The sequence below is a fragment of the Gorilla gorilla genome, chromosome 2, assembly GCF_029281585.2.
Source record: "Gorilla gorilla gorilla isolate KB3781 chromosome 2, NHGRI_mGorGor1-v2.1_pri, whole genome shotgun sequence".
Taxonomy (NCBI): Eukaryota; Metazoa; Chordata; class Mammalia; order Primates; family Hominidae; genus Gorilla; species Gorilla gorilla.
In genome coordinates this window covers 108,959,993-108,978,676 of record NC_086017.1, presented here as the reverse complement: position 1 = coordinate 108,978,676, position 18,684 = coordinate 108,959,993, and the positions used below count along the sequence as shown (strand labels likewise).

The 18,684-nt window shown below is 37.2% G+C and overlaps 1 protein-coding gene across 2 annotated transcripts; it reads right to left on the bottom strand.

Moving 5' to 3' along the window:
- Positions 1–9,281: 9,281 nt before the first annotated feature.
- On the bottom strand, positions 9,282–18,419 carry OR5H14 (olfactory receptor family 5 subfamily H member 14). 2 transcript variants are annotated; one of them, XM_055381739.2, is made up of 2 exons: positions 18,343–18,419; positions 9,282–16,518 (listed from the first exon to the last, which is right to left on the bottom strand). In XM_055381739.2, the coding sequence occupies exon 2, from the start codon at positions 16,498–16,500 to the stop codon at positions 15,568–15,570; it is 933 nt and encodes a 310-aa protein (XP_055237714.1). In that variant the 5' UTR covers positions 16,501–16,518; positions 18,343–18,419; the 3' UTR covers positions 9,282–15,567. The 2 variants fall into 2 exon arrangements, with proteins under 2 accessions (XP_055237714.1, XP_063559598.1); XM_063703528.1 differs by lacking the exon at positions 18,343–18,419 and adding an exon at positions 17,165–17,234 and having other exon boundaries at positions 15,568–16,518.
- Positions 18,420–18,684: the final 265 nt, after the last annotated feature.

Genomic DNA, 18,684 nt, shown 5'->3' with positions numbered 1-18,684 from the left:
AATGGAAGAACATTCCATACTCATGGGTAGGAAGAATCAATATCGTGAAAATGGCCATACTGCCCAAGGTAATTTACAGATTCAATGCCATCCCCATCAAGCTACCAATTACTTTCTTCACAGAATTGGAAAAAACTACTTTAAAGTTCATATGGAACCAAAAAAGAGCCCGCATTGCCAAGTCAATCCTAAGCCAAAAGAACAAAGCTGGAGGCATCAAGCTACCTGACTTCAAACTATACTACAAGGCTACAGTAACCAAAACAGCATGGTACTGGTACCAAAACAGAGATATAGATCAATGGAACAGAACACAGCCCTCAGAAATAATGCCGCATACCTACAACTATCTGATCTTTGACAAACCTGAGAAAAACAAGCAATGGGGAAAGGATTCCCTATTTAATAAATGGTGCTGGGAAAACTGGCTAGCCATATGTAGGAAGCTGAAACTGGATCCCTTCCTTACACCTTATACAAAAATCAATTCAAGATGGATTAAAGATTTAAACATTAGACCTAAAACCATAAAAACCCTAGAAGAAAACCTAGGGAATACCATTCAGGACATAGGCATGGGCAAGGACTTCATGTCTAAAACACCAAAAGCAATGGCAACAAAAGACAAAATTGACAAATGGGATCTAATTAAACTAAAGAGCTTCTGCACAGCAAAAGAAACTACCATCAGAGTGAACAGGCAACCTACAAAATGGGAGAAAATTTTTGCAACCTACTCATCTGACTAAGGGCTAATATCCAGAATCTACAATGAACTCAAACAAATTTACAAGAAAAAAACAAACAACCCCATCAAAAAGTGGGCAAAGGACATGAACAGACACTTCTCAAAAGAAGACATTTATGCAGCAAAAAAACACATGAAAAAATGCTCATCATCACTGGCCATCAGAGAAATGCAAATCAAAACCACTATGAGATACCATCTCACACCAGTTAGAATGGCAATCATTAAAAAGTCAGGAAACAACAGGTGCTGGAGAGGATGTGGAGAAATAGGAACACTTTTACACTGTTGGTGGGACTGTAAACTAGTTCAACCAGTTGTGGAAGTGAGTGTGGTCATTCCTCAGCGATCTAGAACTAGAAATTCCATTTGACCCAGCCATCCCATTACTGGGTATATACCCAAATGACTATAAATCATGCTGCTATAAAGACACATGCACACGTATGTTTATTGCGGCATTATTCACAATAGCAAAGACTTGGAACCAACCCAAATGTCCAACAATGATAGACTGGATTAAGAAAATGTGGCACATATACACCATGGAATACTATGCAGCCATAAAAAATGATGAGTTCATGTCCTTTGTAGGGACATGGATGAAATTGGAAATCATCATTCTCAGTAAACTATCGCAAGAACAAAAAACCAAACACCGCATATTCTCACTCATAGGTGGGAATTGAACAATGAGATCACATGGACACAGGAAGGGGAATATCACACTCTGGGGACTGTGGTGGGGTGGGGGGAGGGGGGAGGGATAGCATTGGGAGATATACCTAATGCTAGATGACGAGTTAGTGGGTGCAGCGTACCAGCATGGCACATCTATACACATGTAACTAACCTGCACAATGTGCATATGTACCCTAAAACTTACAGTATAATAATAATAAAAAAGAAATTAATGAATGGAAAAACAATTTCAGAAAAATTAAAAAAAAAAAAAAAGAAAATTGGTGACAAGGAAATTTGAGGAAAGGTGCTTGGAGAGATGTCTCTAACCAGGTATAAATTATGTGGATATCTGCTATAGTTTGAATGTTTCCCCTCCAAAATTCAGGTGTTGAAACAATGGCCAGTGTGATAGTACTACAAGGTGGGGCCTTTAGTAGGTGCTTAGGTCATAAGGGCTTCTTTCCTTGTTGATGGGCTTAAAGCCCTTATAAAAAAGGTTTCACACAGCCTTCAGTTTCCTTGCCCTTCTGCCTTTCACCACGTGAGAACACAGTGTTCCTCTCCTCCAGAAGAGCTTTCAAGGCATCATCTTAGAAGCAGGGAGGGGACCCCTACCAGACATCCGAACCTGCCAGCATCTGGATCTTGAAAATACCAGCTTCTAGAGTTGTAGTAAAATTTTCATTGTTTATAAACTACTCAGACTCTGGCATTCTGTTATAGCAGCACAAATAGGCCAAGACAGAAATAGGTATCAAAAAGTGGAGTGTTCCTATAACAAATACCTAAAATGTGGAAATGTCTTTGGAAAAGGGTAATGAGTAGAGGCTGTAGCAGTTTTGAAAGTGAATGATGGAAAAAGCCTGTATTTTTCAGGAATGAAGCATTAAGGACAAGTCTGGTTAGAATTCACAAGAGAAGAGCAGTAGGGAAAGCCTCATTCTTCTTAGAGATTACTAGAGTGGTCATGAACAGAATGTGGGTAGAAATATCGATAATATAAAATTTTGATGATGTCTTAGATGGAAATGAGGACTATCTTATTGGAAATTAGAGGAAACACTCTCCTTGATATAAAGTGGCAAAGAACTTGGCTGAGTTGTGTCTGTGTCTTAGGACTTTGTGGAAGGCAAATCTTAAATGCAAAGAATTATAATATTGGCAGGAAAAATCTATAAGCAGCAAAGTGTTGAGGGTGCTGCATGGCTTCTCTTAATGGCTTATAGTAAAATGCAAGGAGAGAGGAGCTATTAAAAGATGGAATTTGTCATCAAAAGGGAAGGAGAATATAAAGATTTGGAAAATTTTCAGCCTGGCCATGTAAAGAATAATGATGGATGTTCCAAAAAGAAAGCCAATGGTGTGACCAAGTGACCATTTAATCATGATATTAGTCTATTTATAATAGAAGAAAGATAGCTGCTATTCATCAAGACAATGAGAGAACGACTCCAAAAGTATTTCAGAGATCTTCAAGCCTGTCATGTGTATTACAGTCCCAGAGTGCCAGGACCTTGAAGGGAACTTGGGACTCACTGCCCAGGGCCACCTCAAGTCTGTGCTCTCTGCATTATGACACAGAACTCCTTTGCCAGCTGAGTTGTGTCTCAGGTTGGGCCCACCTGCAGCTCAAGCTACTGCCCCAGACTGCATAATTTGTAAGCCTTGGTGACATCCATGTGATGCTAATTTACAAGCATGCAGAACAGACACATGGATTTCTCCACCTAGGTTTCTGAAGATGCCTCAGATAATCTCAACACCCAAGCAGATACCTGTCACAGGGTCAGAGCCACCACAGAGACTCCCAAGTGGGGCAATTTTCAGTAGATCTTTTGGAAACAGAGCTTCCAGAAGCCAGGCCTGTACAGCCACTAGCTACAGTGGCATCCTGGGAGAACTACAGGCACTGGACTGCAATCCATAGGAGCTGCGGTGTAGGATGCACTCAACAAAGACAGAGAGGCAAGGAACCAGGAGCCTTACTGATGCAACCCCTAACACGGTGTATTTGGAAAGTGGGACATAACATCAAGGCTATCCTGAAGCCGTAAGATTTAATGTTGTTTGCACTGTTAGGTTTTGGACGTAATTGAGACCTGTTATTCCTTCTTTTCTACGTCTCCATTTTGGAATCAAAATATTTGTTCTCTGCCAGGCCCATCATGTATTTTGGAAGCATGTAACTTGTTTGATTTCACAGGTTTATAGCTACAGAGTAATTTACTTCAGAATGAAACGTTCTTTATGTGTTACTCATATCTGATTTAGATGGTATCTAGGTGAGACTTTAGCCTTTAGACTTTTAAGTTGATGCTGAAATGAGTTAAAAGTTTGGGGCTGTTAGAATAGAATTTAATGTATTCTGTATATGACAAGGATATGAATTTTGGGAAGCCATGAGCAGAATGCTATTGTTTGTTTTCCCTCAGAAATTAACTTATTAAAACTTAACCAGTGTGATGGTACTCTTTACATGACCTCTTAAAGGTGGTACATTTAGGAGGTAATTAGGTCATGAGGGCTTCTTCCATTTTGTATGGTGTTAAGGACCTTATAAAAGAGGCTTCCGTTTGCTTTGCCATTCCACCTTTAACCATGTAACGATACAGTGTTTCTACCCTCCAGAGGATGCAGCAAGAAGGAGCCATTTTGGAAGCAGAGAAAAGTCCTCACCAGAAAATCCAGTCTGATGGCATCTTGATCTTTGACTTCCTACCCCCCCAGAGCTCTGAAAAAGTACATTTTTGTTTCTTGTAAATTACTCTCTCTATGGTATTCTGCTATAGCAGCACAAATGGACTAAGACAGTACTTGTAGCTCATGTGGATGTTCACCAATGTATCCTCCTGATTATTAAAATCCTCAGCTGAGAAGAATTTTAATAATCAAGCAGATAGAATGACCCATCTATGGATATCTATGGATGGATTACCATCTAGTAATATAATTCTACTAGAGTAAGGCCTGAGGTGGCTGTGGTGATAGGGATAGAAGTTATGCCTAGGCTTAGCTACATGGATTTCCACTTACCAAAGCCAACCTGTCTAGGGCCACTGCGAGGTGCTCAATCAATCAGCAAAAGACCCAACATTGAGTCCCCAATCCATAATCATTAAACTAGATGTCAGGTTGATTACATTAGACTGCTTCTATCATGAAAGAAGCAGTGTTTTGTTCTCAGTGGAGTAGATACTTACTCTGGATACAGAAATGTCTTCCCTCTGCACAATGCTTTGGTTGAAGCTACCATCCATGGACCTATAGAATTCCTTCTTGACTGTCATGGTATTCCACACAACATTCCTCCTGATTAAGGAACTCACTTCACAGCAAATGAACTGGAGCAATGGGACCAAGTTCACGGAATTCATTGGTCTTACTATGTTTCTGTGTTTCCCACCATCCTGAGACAGCCAGTATAATAGAATTGTGAAATGACTTTTTGAGAACTCATTTACAGCACCAATTAGGTGGTAATAATTTGCAGGGCTGGAGCAAGGTTCTCCAGAATGCCATATATTATCTGGATTCACATTCAATATATGTTGCTACTTCTCTTGTGAGCTGGATTCATGAGCCTAGAAATCAAAATGGTGGAAACAGGAGTGGACCCACTCACTAACTCTAATGACTCACTAGAAAAGTTTGCTTCTTGTTACTGCACTCTTCTTGCCTAGAAATCTTAGCTCCAAAAGAGACCGCTTATACTAGGAGATAAAACGGTGATTCCATTGAGCTAGAAGTTAAGACTGCCACCAGGTCCCTCTGGTCTCTTTATTCCTCTGAATCAACAGGCAAATAAACAAATTGCTTCATCCCTGTGTAATATAATATTGGCAATAATGAGGAGGATTCAGAAATAGATTCTGAAGCATTCACAATGCAACATCACTAGGACTTAGTTATATATTTGTTTGGAAAGCAGTATTCAGTGAAGGAAAAAGGATTCACTTTCTGAATAGATAGTCATTCCAAATAGAGACTGAGGACTCAGATGCATTGACAAGCATGTGGTGTGAACATGCCTTGAACATGTAGGTGAGCTGTTTAGTATTAGTAATATAATTCTACTAGAGTAAGAGAAAAAATAATTTGTGGGTCATTGGAATAGTGGAGGCTATAGTTATGGATGTTTTATCTATTGCAGAGTACACAAAGAAACAGAAACATAGCAAAGAGAAAAAACACTTTATGGTATAATGATGTAATTATCTTTTGGTATACATGCAGTAATTGGATTGCTGGGTCAAATGGTAGCTCTTTTTTACTTTCTTTGAGAAATCTGCAGACTGCTAATCACAGTGGCTTAACTAATTAATACACATTCCCACCAACAATGTAAAAACACTCCTTTTTCTCCGCAGCCTCTCTGGCATCTGTTGGTTTTTTACTTTTAAAAAAGTCATTCTGACTAGTGTGAGATGGTATCTCATTTTGGTTTTGATTTGCATTTCTCTGATGACTTGTGATGATGAGCATTTTTTCATTGTTTGCTGACCACTTGTAAGTCTCCATTTAAGAAATGTCTGTTCATGTCTCTTGCCCCATTAATAATGGGTTTATCTGTTTTTTTCTTGCTGATTTAAGTTCCTTATAGATAGATTATGAATATTAGCACATTGTTAGATGCATAGTTTGTGAATAATTTCTCCCATTCTGTTGGTTGGTTGTATACTCTATTGATAGTTCCTTTCATTGGGTAGAAGCTCTTTCATTTAATTGGGACCCATTTGTCAGTTTTTGTTTTCATTGCAGTTACTTTTGGGACATAGCCAAAAATTCTTTACAAAGGCCAATGTCAAGAAGGGCATTTCCTAGGTTATCTTGTAGAATTTTTATAATTTGAGGTCTTGTATTTAAACACCAATTTATCTCAAACTAACTTTTTTAGATGGTGAAAGATAAGGGTCCACTTTTTTACTTTGACATATGGCTAGACAGTTGTCCCAGGACCATTTATTGAATATGGGATCCATTCTCTACTGCTTGTTTTTGTCATCCTTGTTGAAGATCAGATGGTTTTAAGTGTATGGATTAATTTCTGAGTTTTCTGCTCTTTTCCGTTGGCCTATGTCCCTGTTTTCATACCAGTACCATGGTTTTTTTGTTTATAAAGACACATGCACTCGTATGTTCATTGCCATGCTATTCAAAATAGCAAGACATGGAAATGAATCTTGCTGTTCATCAGCAGTTCATCAGTGGTTGATAGGATTAAAAAAAGTGGTACATACACAGCATAAAATACTAAAACTTTCAAAGGACATGAAAATAAAATCATGTCCTTTGCAGCAGTATGGATGCAGCTGGAGCCCATAATCCTAAGCGAACTAATGCAGGAACAGAAAACCAAATGCCATTTGTTCTCACTTATAAGCCAGAGATAAACATTGAACACAAATGGAAATGAACATGGGAAAAATAGACACTGCGGACTACTGGAGTGGTGAGAGCATAGGGAGTAATGGGTACTATGGTCACAACCTGCATGCAATATACGCATGTAACAAACCTGCATATGTAACTTTCATAACTGAAAAAAAGATAATTTTTTTCCTAAAAAACGAAACAAAACACTTGAGAAATTTATGTTAAAAGGTTATGAAAGGGATGCATGTCATCCATGAGATGGCTAAAACCTGAAACACTTTTCTACTACATGACTCTTTGTGGCAGACAAAGAATTTCACCTAGATTTTCCTACCAAACCCATTCTAGATCTGGAGATAGATGGAGACAAATGCAAAGGAATATTAAAAAAAAAACAAAAAACAAAAACAAACAAACAAAAAACTTAGTGCAAAGGCAGTTGAGGCAAAAATATCAAGATCCCATCACATGCATCCTGCATCTGGAACAACGCCTTTGAAAATGTAAGCTGTGTCATTGGAAGCACAGAAGCAGAAACAACCACCCTCATGAAGCTGCTATTGGAATAAGATTTTGGATGCTGACTGGCTGCTTTGCTTCCTCCTGTTCCTGCCATATTGTCCAGCTGACTTCTCCAACTTCACTGTGATTTCTATGGTAGAGTAAATGTCAATTCAATAACTTACTTCCTGTTGCAACCCAAAGACCTGGGATTTTCAAAAGACAGACCACGGAGATAACAGAAAAGGATACTGAGCAGAGTGTTGAAGGGAAGAAGTCAGAGGGAACTAAAAAGCTGAGTGTTGTGGACATAAAGAGAGAGGGAAAACATGAAGTGTGACGAAGTGACATATAGGGGAAAATGACAAAATAAATGCTCTAGTAGGGCAAGGAGTGAAGGGAAATCACTGTGTATAGAAATTAAGGATTTTTGCTTGTTTGTTTGTTTTTTGCCTGGCGCAATGGCTCACACCTGTAATCCCAGCACTCTGGGAGGCCAAGGTGGGCAGATCACCTGAGATCAGGAGTTCAAGACCAGCCTGACCAACATGGTTAAACCCAATCTCTACTAAAAATATAAAAAAAATAAAAGTTAGCCAGGCATGGTGGAGGGTGCCTGTGATCCCAGCTACTCATGAGGCTGGGGCAGGAGAATCTCTTGAACCCGGAAGACAGAGATTGTGGTGAGTTGAGATTGTGCCACTGCACTCCAGCCTGGGAGACAGAGCAAGACTTCATCTCAAAAAAAAAAAAAGAAAGAAAAAAGGAAATAAATTAAGTGATTTTTAGTGGTGTTAGTGAGAACCATTTCCCATACGTAATAGAATAATGGTCTGCAAATAAGTGAATGGGAGACAAGCAGCGCAACGGTGAAGAGATGAGTTAGAGTACTCTAAGACATGTGGAGAACAGTTGGCATTTGTCTACTGCTCATAGAATAATTTAATATTTTTCCTTCTGTGGAATATTTAAGTACAGTTCTCAAAAGTAAAGATAGACAATTGAGAGAAGAGGAGAAGATGACGTCGAGCGGAGAAAAGGAATAAGGGAAATTTGTGTGGGTTGGTGAAGTACAAGAATGAGGAAGAAAAATAGACAAAGAATAATGAAGTCATAGGTGGGTAAGTGTAAAAAAGACAAGCCACAAAAAGAGAGAGAGGAAGTGTCAGAGATATACTAAGGCAAAATAGAGGGAAGGGCTCAGGAGCTTGGGTTGAATCTGTGCATTAACTCTGCTGTTCGTGAAGACTACAGAGAGCCCCGGGGGTCTTTTCATTTTCCTTTTTTTAAAAAAATCAAAGTTTATTTTCCTATGCAATTTGTGTATTATAAAACAACTTTGACTATAATTTTTTCCCATCAATTTTCCACTGTTCATGAATATATCGGCATTGTCTGAAAGTTTACTCCATATTTAAATGTTGCTTTATCTTTACTGTTGCAGTGATTAAAACTAAATTTCTCAAGAAATGTTGCTGATTTTGGAGCACTTTCTTCTCTGTCAGTTTTTTTTCTTTGATTTAGCAGAATCAAGTAAGACAAAGACTGGATCCTAATACAAACATTGTAATAAACAAATGACAGTAATTCCACTTGTAAATTTTTATAAGGCATTGGTTTCCTTTCATGCAATCCCATATTACAAAATAATGACAAATTGTAAAATTCAATTTGTTTTGGGGGTACTTTTAAAATCATAAATGCTAACAAGGTTAGGATAGTACATTTTCTGCATATTTTCTGAGGTATACGCATAGATATACATACACTATAACTAGTATTACCATGTAGATCTAAAATGTTCAATATGAAAAATGTATATTTCTACGTATTTAATTCTTTATATACTTATGCACCACATATAAGAAGTAATGAAATTATTGAAAGAAGTGGTGAAGGTATAGAGGAGAAAATATTTACTAGACAGATCCTAAAAGTTTTCATTGGAGAGTGTGATTACAGAGAATGAAACTACATCATAACCATCAGAAAAGTATCCTATATAACAATCACAATGAATTGAAGATTTAAACCCAGCTTTAAAACATTCAAGCTTCTAATCAGCCAGAACTTATAACATCATTATAGTCAGGTTAACAAGATAATGAATTATCATTAAAAACTTATTTTATAGGTATTTTGCTTGTCAAGATTTTAACCATAATAATGAGATACAAAGATTCTTCACTCTTCTTGGTTCCATTTGTTCCCAGCAATCTTAGCATGCTGTGATCCAAATACGAACTTATTATATATTAAATAGCATTTTAAAATTTCTTTAAAAATAATAATGGATATGATAAAATAATTTCTCTCTTACTAATATCATAAGAAATTATGGAGATCCTTTAAAAGTATTAGGCTTTCTAAAGCAGAGAAAAATACATAATAGAACATATCTGATAATAACACAGGCAGCAATTCTTTGTGCACTGATGCATTTTGGAGGCTTCATTTCCAGTCTTAGAAAAATATTTGTAAAAATTTGCTTTCAACAAAAGTGCTGACCAATTGTATATCTCCGTTTTCACCAGGAGAGAAAAAGTTAGAGAACTGAAATTCCCCTGAGAGCATCTTAGGATTTCCTGTAGGACAAAGTGAAGATCTTCAACTGGGCATTGTGGATTTAGATGTGTATGAGAAATACAGATTATCCTGCAGGGTATTGCAGAGTTTAGAAACATAGATATTAAGTCACTGTACCCAGTTTGGGTTTTAACAATTGAAATTACACTTTATGCCACTATTATCCACAACACATAACACTTCTGAGATTTTACGCACACTTCAGTTTCTACATAAAATAGGATGCTTTGAATGCTGTGATTAATATGGTCTCATCAGAGCTGGTCAAAACATGATTTTAATAAGGCCAAAGATCTAGATTCCCTTCAGAAGCTAACCCCAAGTAAACTTGTAAAATTGTCCTCCTCCTTCAAACTGCAGCTCAAACTCCAGACATATGTCTAACTTCCAGGTGAACTGAAATCTGATGAAAAATGTTAATAGGCAAACATCAGGGGGAGGAAAAAATAAAAGCAAAGACAATCTTGCAATGCATTGCCACCTAGTTGGTGCTGTCACTATAACTTCATAATGGCATTCTATCATTCTATCGGATTAGTTTATATATAATTACCAGAAAGTCTAGGTGTGGATCATTGACTGACTTAACTCCAACTGCTCCCTCTCTCTATGGAACCACCTAATGAGATCTTTTTGCCTGACACCTAGATAGAGCTCATTACCAAGACAGAGGAATTACAATAGAGAGTTTAATGCATATAGAACTGGCTAAATGGGAGATTCAAGTTTTATTATTACTCAGATCACCCTTTCCAAAAATTCAGAGGGTAGGGTTTTTTAAACACGGTTTGTTGGGCAGCGGTCTAAGGAATGAGGAAAGCTGATTGGTTGGGTTGGGGATAAAATCATAGGGGTTAAAACTGTCTTCTTGTGGATCCTGCAGCAGGGGGGTGGTCACAAAACTAGAGGAGTCCTTTTACCATTCTGAATGGTGCCAGCTGATTTATCAGAATTCAGGATCTACAAAATACCTTGAACACCAGTCTTAGATTTCACAATAGGAATATTATCTTCAGGAGCAATTAGGAAGGTTAGAATTCCATGGCCTCCGGTTGCATGATCAGGAGCCATAATTTCTAATCTTGTGATAATCTGTGAGTTTTACAAAGGTGGTCAGATCCCCAAGCTAAGAGGAAGTTTGCTTTGAGGAGAGACTGTTACCATCTTTGTTTCAAAATCAAACTATAAATTCCTCCCAGAGGTAGTTGGACCTACACTCAGGAATGAAGAAGGGCAGCTTGGAGATTAGAAGCACTGCCTGATTTTCTTATTTCAAATTCACTGTCATAATATTCCTATGTGAGATTTTTCTGTCATCATTTTTGCAAAGGTGGTTTCAACTATATTTCATTCTATCATACTCTATCTTGTCACTCTGCATCTACTAAGCCTTTTGCTCAGTTACATTTTCACGCATTAAAATAAAGGAAACTAGATAAATGCCTAATAAAGTCACTTCCTCAGATGAACCAGGCCTGCCTTCTTTAACCACCTTTACACCTTGGTCAAAATCTGGGCTCAGAGCAATAGGGAAAAATATCCTTGTCCCAAACAAAAGTGCCAGACATTTTCTGTGGAATTTAGAATTCTTCCAGGATAATATAATCCAGGACTCCCTGATCTTTATCAATTTAGTAACATGATACTTTAACCTGGTTAATCCTATAGCTGAAGCCAAATGTGAGGTACCTAAGGTAGATAGGAAAGATCCAACCCCTCGATCTTCCAGAAAAGGAATAAAAAGGGTTGGGAAAATAACAAATAATCCTCTAGAATCCATTCACAAAGTATTTCCTCAAAAATCCACTGGTCTGACATGTAATCTTATAAACAAAACAGGAGGAATTAATCTCTGACTATAAGGCAAAATTAAAAGTATGATTTGTAAAACATTCTGGTCAATTCATGTTGAGTTCAGGCATAGAAAATACTTGTCCTATTCATCAGTGGGATCCACCTTCAACTCATTAACCTAGTTACAAAACAAAAGCTACACTGGGAAGCTGATGATCTGCCAAATATTTTCAAATATTCGAAAATATATTTCAGTAGAAAATTATAGTGCATTTATTACTAAATTCAAGTTCTGTCTGTTATCTTTGAGTTTTCTTATCTACCTATACATTGCCCTTTTCCTGAGGCCCTGCAAGCTAGGTCTGGACAACTTGATATAAACTTCAGAGGACAATCTTCATACATGCAACTGAGCTGGCTGCTAAAAAGTTCATCAAAACATCCAATAACATAATCAGAGACATTCAGACTGCAAAACAGAAAAATCAACAGATTGCAACTGCCATTTTGTCCCATCATCAGAAGATGCTTTGAGCTTAAAATCTAAAAATCTTCTCAACTAACTGCCCTCTGGGCTTAGATACTAAGTTTATAGATTGCTATAACCACTAACTTTCTTTTCTTTTTCTGAGACAGTGTCTCACTCTGTTCCCTAGGCTGGTATACAGTGGTGCCTTCTCGGCTCACTGCAACCTCCCACTCCCGGGTTTAAGTGATTCTTCTGCCGCAGCCTCATAAGTAGCTGGGATCACAGGCACCTGCCACCACGCCCAGCTAATTTTTTGTATTTTTCATAAAGATGGGGTTTCACCATGTTGGCTAGGCTTGTGTGGAACTCCTGACCTCCAGCGATCCACCATCCTCGGCCTCCCAAAGTGCTGGGATTAGAGGCGTGAGCCACCGTGTCTGGCCTACAACCATTAACTTTTATTTGTTTTATTTCTGTTGATTTTGTTCATGGGTGCTTTGACTATGGAGTAGTCCCCAGTCCCTTGGTATTTTCCTCATGGGGGTCATCATTGTAATCTTGCTGGTATGCTGTATTTTCTCAAGAGTCTGAAATGCAAGTTCATAGCCATCACGGTTGCCAGATTTTCTCTATATGATTCACATGGCAAAAACAAAGCGTCCAATAAAAAAGAAACACTGCTTTAAGAGAGTAGAAATTGTAACTTATGAGTTCCATGCTGAGACAAAGACAAGCTCTGGTGGTGAGAAAGTGCTCCATGTGCCTGAGTGTTGGTCAATAGCCCATAACTGAGAAGTGAAACAAAAGGGAGAAAATAGTTAAAATAATTAAACTGAAGTACATTGGGCTGAGGTGGCTCCAGCAAAATGGGTTTCTACCTAAGCACACAGAAACCCCAACTCATAGTAAATGGTAAAGAAAATGTTAACTTTTTTCTTGTTTATACTTTAAGTTCTGGGATACATGTGCAGGTTGTTACATAGGTACACATGTGCCATGGTGTTTTGCTACACCCATCAACCCGTCACCTAGGTTTCAAGTCCCACATGCATTAGGTATTTGTCCTAATGCTCTCCCTACCTTTCCCCTCCACCCCCTGACAGGCTCCGGTGTGTGATGTTCCCCTCCCTGTGTCCATGTGTTCCCGTTGTTCAACCCACACTTATGAGTGAGAACTTGCGGTGTTTGGTTTTCTGTTCCTGTGTTAGTTTGCTGAGAATAATGGTTTCCAGCTTCATCCACGTCCCTGCAAAGGACATGAACTCATTCCTTTTTATGGCTGCATAGTATTCCATGGTGTATATTTGCCACATTTTCTTTATCCAGTCTATCATTGATGGGCCTTTGGGTTGGTTCCAAGTGTTTGCTATTGTGAATAGTGCTCCAGTAAACATACATGTGCATGTGTCCTTATATTAGAAGGATTTATAAGGCTTTGGGTATATACTCAGTAATGGGATTGCTGAGTCAAATAGTATTTCTGGCTCCAGATTCATAAAGAATCACCGCACTGTCTTCCACAATGGTTGAACTAATTACACTCCCACCAACAGGGTAAATGCATTCCTATTTCTCCAGCATCTAATGTTTCCTGACTTTCTAATGATTGCCATTCTAACTGGCGTGAGATGGTATCTCACTGTGGTTTTGATTTGCATTTCTCTAATGACCAGTGATGACGAGGTTTTTCATATGCTTGCTGGTTGCATAAATGTCTTCTTTTGAGAACTGTCTGTTTATATTCTTCACCCACATTTTGATAGGGTTGTTTGTTTTTCTCTTGTAAATTTGTTTAAGCTCCTTGTAGATTCTGGATATTAGCCCTTTGTCAGATGGACAGATTGCAAAAATTTTCTCCCATTCTGTAGGTTGCCTGTTCACTCTGATGATAGGTTCTTAACAAAAGTTTACTTTAACCAATCAGAAACCATCAACTCACCTCTAAGTAGGAACTTTCTACAGGAATAATCCAAATAATGCTACTGCTCCACTTTAGCCAAAAAAATTTCTTTTTTATGTACTTCCACATTAAATCAACAAAAGCCTTTCTCTCCTCTCATGTATACATAAGTGTATGTATACATAGATATTGACACCTAAAACACATGTACATATAATCAGGTAGCAATGATGATCCAACAAAAGAAAATTGAAAGAGTTGAAAAAACAATCTGACATCAAAATGGGGGAATGAATGAGTGCTAGAAGGGTGGAGGAAATAACTAGAGGTTTGCAAAACGATATGTGAGTAATGCTTAGGATAAGGGTCTCGGTATCAGTGACAAAGTGAAAGGAATTTCAGTGTCGAAAGATGAAGGGCAGAGTGGAATGGCAGATGGATGACTCACATACTTCAAGAATATGAAGTGAGAAGAAGACTAACAAGGACTTTTTGAAGTAGAAAATAACCAAACTCTTCCTCATTTTCATGTTTTTCTCTCCAATCACTGGGCACTATGATGTCATATCATCTTAAGATAATTTGAACTTCGATGATATGCATTTAAAGCCCCTGATTGTCAATAACGCATTCCAATAACCTTGTAACATTACTGGTTTTTAAAATCTTAGTAGTTTCATCTTTTTTTCTGGGAAGATTAAGACCATTTTCTTCCTACTATGCCATTTATCTTTTCTATCCCCACTTTAAACTAAGTTCTATTTATTCATTTAATTTTCTGATTTAGGGAAGCTTTTCAGATTCTCTGAAAACACAGTCACAGCTGGAAAGTGCCTTAGAAGCCATCTTAGGAAGTTAGAGGCTGCGTGGTTCTTGCTCATACAAGCGCAGAGAGTTAACAGCATCCTCTTGCCCTCTTGCACATTGGCAGTGCCTTCACTGTTAAACACTTCTCATTTTGTCCTCATTGCATTTCCATTTCTGCTTCTTTATTTGATGTATGAGTTGACTTCCTACAAGAAGTGAAATTCACTCTTTTGCAATTAAGTGGAATGAAAGACCTCTTGAAAGCTAGCAAAATTCTTGGGATCTACCTGTCTTCCTCTAAACACAAATCAACCTTCACTATGAAGATAAATGTGATAGACGTCTCGGGTCATACAGTTGTGTTAGTATCAAAAATATTATACTTAAGTGCTTATCAGATAAACTAGACTATTTTGCATTTAATGCATTTATAAGACACAGTGATTAACATACCATACTCTACAATATTTTTATTTGCTTCTGCTATCATTATTCTATTACGAAGACGATTAAAATTTCTCAAATGCTTTTGAATAACATAGGAATATTTTAATTAGTTAAATAGGTGCTCATATCATAGGTCATTAAAACGCTAGAACAGTTATAATTGCAAAATCTTTTAATGCTGGCAAAAACATAGGTACCTCTAATTTGCACAATTTTGTGATTATTTTAGTAAATAGAAAAGATAGATGAGTAAGAGATCTAAATATTATTTCTTTTGAACATTTTTGTGAATGAAGCTATTACTTGTTTGTTTCTCAGGCTGTAGATCATGGGATTTAATAAAGGAACTATGACAGTGTAAAATAGAGACTCCATCATATCTTGGTCATCAGCCTGTGGGGATGCAGGGCCCACATACATGAAGGCGAGGGGCCCATAGTATAAAGATACAGATAAGAGATGAGCTCCACAGGTGGAGAAGGCTTTTCTTATACCTTTGACAGACTTCTTTTTCAAGATTGTATAGAGGACAAATATGTAAGATATAAGAACAGTCCCAATGGTGAAAACTTGAATTGAACCTGCAAAAATAAAAACCATTAGAAAGTTAATAGAGGAATCAGTACAAGAAATCTTTAACAATGGGATAATGTCACAGTAAAAGTGTTGTATTATGTTGGAACTACAGAAGGTTAATCTGTATAAAAAACCTTCATGAATTAAAGCATGAAGAAGGCCACCTAGAAATGACAAGACTAATAGCCAGATGCATAGTCCGTTGGTCATAATGACTGGATAAAGTAAAGGTTTGCATATGGCTACATAGCGATCATATGCCATTGTTGCCAAGAGAAAACATTCTGTGGTTACACCAATTGCAAAGGAAAAAAATTGTATCTTGCATTGAGAGAGAGATATCATCTTACTCTTAGCTAAGAAGTTGATCAGCATCTTCGGAGTCACTGTGGATGACAACAAAGCATCCACAAAAGCTAAATTCCCAAGGAGTAAGTACATTGGGATATGAAGGTGAGGGTCTTTCCAGATGACAGCAATCAGACCAAGATTCCCCATGATGGTGATGAGATATATTACCAAGAATGCCAGGAACAGGGGTATTTTCCACTGTGTTTGATGTAAAAATCCTGTGAGAACAAACTCTGTCAGCAATGTTGCATTTTCCTCTTCCATGTCCTCACTGCATGTCCTCTAAAATAAAATGCAACAAATGAAAGGGAACATCTGCAATGACATTATGAGTTGAAATTGGGGAAGAGGTGTTGATATAAAGTGTGCAATTATCAGAGACCTCAATTTTTTGATCATTATTATAAATAAGAAATCCTATATTTAAGGGGTTAAATAAGTGAAAAAAATGTCATATTTTAGTTTGAAAATTTGGTAGTAATATGCATACTCTGGATTTACTAAATTTATGGGCACAGTCTTGAATGTGGTAGAACAATCCTGTGTCTGGTACATGAATGCAGGTCCTGGGGAATAGGTTTTTGAAATGTCTGGATAAATGAATATCCAGATGAAATAAATGCCATGTGAAGAATCTTAAACTTTATATTTCATAATACAAGAATGCACCACATACTTTCAGATGGGAAACGCCATCATAACATATTTTTTAAAATTTTTGATACTGTAGAAAATATGCTGCGGGATGGGGAAATCGGACTAAGGAGTATTAATTAGAAACTTGTTACTAAGGTTCCAGCAATCCCAAATCAGATCACACATAAAAATGATCTGGGAGGGTGTTTTATGAAAAATATAGATTGTGAGATTTTAATGTAGAAATTGATTATTTCAGAAATGAGTTCTAGAAATCTGTATTTAAAAATACCCTCAAGGTGATTCAAATGAATGCTAGATGTCTAGTCCATGTGTGATATTACATTGAAAGAGATGGTAAGACAAAGAAATAGATTCCAAAGAATCCAGAATGTAGATTCTCTAGTATTCTGTGACATATTTGGTGGGGAAGAAGTGGTAATAAAGGAGATAAGAGTCACTTGGTGACTGGGTAATTGGTCATTAACTATTGAAGATGGGAACTCAGATGTGCTGGCAAGTTCTTGGAGTGAGCATCATGTGGTCAACTAGGTGAGATCCAATCAGCAATATGAGCCTGTTAGAGCTTAATAGAAATAATTACTTGGAATTATTGTGATAGTCAAAGGCACAGTTAAAAATGATGTATCCATTGGAGAGTAACAAAGAAACAAAAAGAGTGACAAGAAAGTCAACTGGAGCAAGTTATATTGAAGAAGTAACAAAGTGGACATATGTCTGGTAAACAGCCAAGATGTGATCCTTTTTGCCATCCAAGACTTGGCAGCTGTCGGAGGTTATCTACTGCTTTAGAAGCCAAAAGAACTAGAAACTCATTTTCCCATTCTTCTTACTTGTAGAGTGAAGGGACATGATCTAGGATGGCAAATGAAACACACTGATCCTACATTTGGAATATGGAGACACAGAAAGGTTTTGGTTCCAAAGGTAGCCAAGGCAGAATTACCAGGACTCTACTTAATGGAACCTTTATTTACATCAATAACATTTACAGTGTGAGCTGTCAAATTATTGTCAAATGTGGGTGTAAGGATACAGGAGTTTATCTGTAGGTGACTCATCTTAAAAGTTTTAATCAGAGAATGTAGTTAATTAAAAGGAATGGGTACTTATATCAGAATAATTCCAAGAAATTCTAAGAATCATTATGATCTGAACCTTTAAACCAAGTTTTAATTGTTTAATGATCTAGATCATATGAAGTTATTATAACAAGATTAACAAGATAATACAATATCATTAAAGGAACAATTCAGTCTTATAACTATTTACCCTATCCATAGTATAGTCATAAAACTGAAATCTAAAGACAGTACAGTAATAGTTATCCAACTTTCTTCTGGCTATTTTGACAGCTTGTATACCTGATCTAAAATTTCAATCAATTAAATAGCATTTCAACATTTCTATAAAGCGTAATGAAAATTACAAAAATTATTTCTTCCTTACCCATATTTTTGAAAGAAATTGTGGATATCCTTTAAATGTGTTACACTTTCTAAGACAGAAAAAAAAACACAGTAACACCGTGATGTTAATAGCACTTGTATCAATTCACTGCATGTTCTTTCTTTTTGGATGCTTCATTTCTGAATCTTAGAAAACCATTGGTTATAAAAATTTGGCTTGAGCACATAAGTGATCCAGTTGTGCAACTGGGTACCTTTGCCAGAAGATGAAGCACTAAAAACTGAAGTTCTCATGAGATTGCCAGCAGACTCCCTGTAGAACAAATTGAAGCCATTCAAGTGGGCATTGTGAATTCAGACACATATGAGAATCCAGGTTGTC

Coding starts and splice junctions, on each gene's coding strand:
- OR5H14 (XM_055381739.2), bottom strand. CDS start 16,500: ATGGAAGAGGAAAATGCAACATTGCTGACAGAGTTTGTTCTCACAGGA.